The 2,966-nt window shown below is 33.0% G+C and overlaps 1 protein-coding gene across 1 annotated transcript in view; it reads right to left on the bottom strand.

The window, feature by feature from the left end:
• Nucleotides 1–567: 567 nt before the first annotated feature.
• LOC107751863 (myosin-IIIb-like) overlaps nt 568–2,966 on the bottom strand; it is a 45,050-nt gene continuing 42,651 nt past the window's right edge. The window contains exons 26-27 of the mRNA XM_016567632.1: nt 2,002–2,071; nt 568–804 (exon numbers count right to left, since the gene is read on the bottom strand). Coding sequence (XP_016423118.1) covers nt 797–804; nt 2,002–2,071 — 78 coding nt within the window. The 3' untranslated portion in view covers nt 568–796. The remainder of the gene's footprint in view (nt 805–2,001; nt 2,072–2,966) is intronic.

Here is a 2,966-nt window from a genome sequence, read left to right as displayed (position 1 = left end):
AAATTATTTACAACTTATAAAAATATATAAGCATTATATAAAACAGTTTTTGGGGTATTTGTTAGAAAGACCAAGAGATTAATTCCTGTAGTGTAAAATAAATAAATGTAATAAATCTAATTCCTGATTAATTCCTGTAGTGTAAAATATTTATAATAGATTAGATGCACTCAATAAAATTATACAATGTGTGTGTGTGTGTGTGTGTGTATGTATATACAGTGCATACATATACACACACACACACAAAAGTCATGAGTGGTTATTATTTGCAGTGATCCTCATTATTACCTTGAACGGCGCTGAAGGTGACGGAGAGTAAAATCCCAAACACTATGAGCTCCATCTGAAGATCAGTGAGATGGGCTGTGAATCCTGTGGGATCTGAGAGTCGGATACACATTCTTATATGAGCCGTTAAACTCCTCCTATCAGAGCCACACATGATCATCTGCTCCAGCGACACACGCACACACACACACACACACACACATCCATTCATGATTCAATCTGCATCAAGAGTTCAGCGGTCATTCACTCAGGCATTTAAACTCCGAGAGAGCTGCAGTGTATCAAACAAAACCGTTTATTCAATCACCTAAAACATCATTTACATTAAATAAGAAATACAGAAGATCACAACCAACAATAAAAATTAAGTTACAAATGTCAAATTACTCTGTAGTTTTCACCACAACAAAATTAAAATGTCACATTTACATACACCTAAAAAATGAATAAAATAAAATCACAAATAGCAGCATCAAAAACATCTGTAGCTTCAATCTCCACAGTGTTACGCATCTGAAACAGACAAATATACAATACATAAAACATTTAATTCCTAAATGAACACATTAGATAAAAAAAAAAAAACGCTTGTTTACAGGAATAATTAATTCCAAACTGTAAAATCAGTCACCATTCTTATTATATTCATTATTCTTTTTTATGATGAGATCTAGGGCTGTGAAACTCTAGAAAATGAGAAAAACAAACTCTAGAATGATCATAACAGTAGGTGATTTGATATTTGTGAGCCTGCAGCACAAAAGCAGTGTTAAGTCTCTGGGGTATATTTGTAGCAATAGCCAACAATACATTGTATGGGTCAAAATTATACATTTTTCTTTTATGCCAAAAATCATTAGGATATTAAGTAAAGATCATGTTCCATGAAGATATTTTGTAAATTTCCTACCGTAAATATATCAAAACTTAATTTTTGATTAGTAATATGCATCGCTAAGAACTTCATTTGGACAACTTTAAAGATGATTTTCTCAATATTTAGATTTTTTTGCACCCTCAGATTCCAGATTTTCAAATAGTTGTATCTCAGCCAAATATTGTCCTATCCTAACAAACCACACATCAATGGAAATATTATTTATTCAGCTTTGGTGTATGGTGTATAAATCTCAATTTCAAAAAAACTGACCCTTATGACTGGTTTTGTGGTCCAGGGTCACATATTGCAAATCTTATGATAATTTTGTGAAATTTATCATGCCAGAAATCATTAGGATATTAAGTAAAGATCATGTTCCATGAAGATATTTTGTAAATTTCCTACCATAAATATATCACAACTTAATTTTTGATTAGTAATATGCATCGCTAAGAACTTCATTTGGACAACTTTAAAGATGATTTTCTCAATATTTAGATTTTTTTGCACCCTCAGATTCCAGATTTTCAAATAGTTGTATCTCAGCCAAATATTGTCCTATCCTAACAAACCACACATCAATGGAAAGCTTATTTATTCAGCTTTGGTGTATGGTGTATAAATCTCAATTTCAAAAAAACTGACCCTTTATGACTGGTTTTGTGGTCCAGGGTCACATATTGCAAATCTTATGATAATTTTGTGAAATTTATCGGTATATAATGAAGTCAAAATGAGCTTTTTTTAGCTGATATGAAGTTGAATACTGTGCTCAAGACGTGTGGGCTTATGGAAGAAAGACACTGTAAGAAATCTGATTGATAACTCACCCGTCCTCTTCCACAAGCTCAAGGCTTTGCCGGAGGAGACTTGGATCTGATCTTGGCTCTGCTGGAAGTGCTGGAAAAAACATGGGATTTGAAATGACATGAAACACCGGGGAAATTTCCAGATTAGTGAATAGATTCAGTTCACTTCAGTGTGCTTTTGTCTGAACAAGAACAAACACATGAAAACGTCAGTTCGCACGGACCAGGTGGCATTTAGCCTGCAGCGCAGAGATGAGGCTTTTCTGGCATCTTTACTGACAGGAAAACCGTTTATTACACAAAAGCGCTGAAATATTGTGTGATTGTGTTTGAAGAACCGCAGCTTTACTATCAGGAACAAAACAGAAACTGAACTACAGCCGAGGGTTCACTCATGTTCTCACGACAACAGTGTTTTTCATAAAGTTTTTGCATAATATTATTGTTAATATAAATATATACTATATATAAATACACTATTTATTTATTCTAATGTATTATTATTTATATAAATAATACTTTTCAAAACGATTTTTACAATATATCCGAGGCATTATTATTATACATTTAATTTATATATATATATACATACACAGTGCCTTGCGAAAGTTCTTTTTTTTTTCAAGTTTTGTTGTGTTGCAGTTAAACTGCTATAAATTACTTTTTTTTCCACATCAATCTGCACTCCATACACCATAATGGCAAATCAAAAACAGAACAGTCACATCTTTGTTAAAAAAATAAAAAAATAAAAAAACTGAAACAAGTACATTACATAAGTATTCAAACCCTTAACTCAGTACTTAGCTGAAGCACCTTCACAGCCTCATGTGTTTTTGGGTTTGATGCGACAAGCTTTGCTCATCAGCATTTGGCAATTATCTGTCATTCTTCTCCTCGCCTCTTCACCTCTCAAGCTCTGTCAGGTTGGATGGGGGCAGATGCACATTTTCAGGTTTCTCCAGAAATATTTGATTGGGTTCAAG

The sequence above is a fragment of the Sinocyclocheilus rhinocerous genome, unplaced genomic scaffold (assembly GCF_001515625.1).
Source record: "Sinocyclocheilus rhinocerous isolate Xijiao unplaced genomic scaffold, SAMN03320098_v1.1 scaffold2207, whole genome shotgun sequence".
Taxonomy (NCBI): domain Eukaryota; kingdom Metazoa; phylum Chordata; class Actinopteri; order Cypriniformes; family Cyprinidae; genus Sinocyclocheilus; species Sinocyclocheilus rhinocerous.
This window is presented reverse-complemented; position numbering and strand designations above follow the sequence as displayed.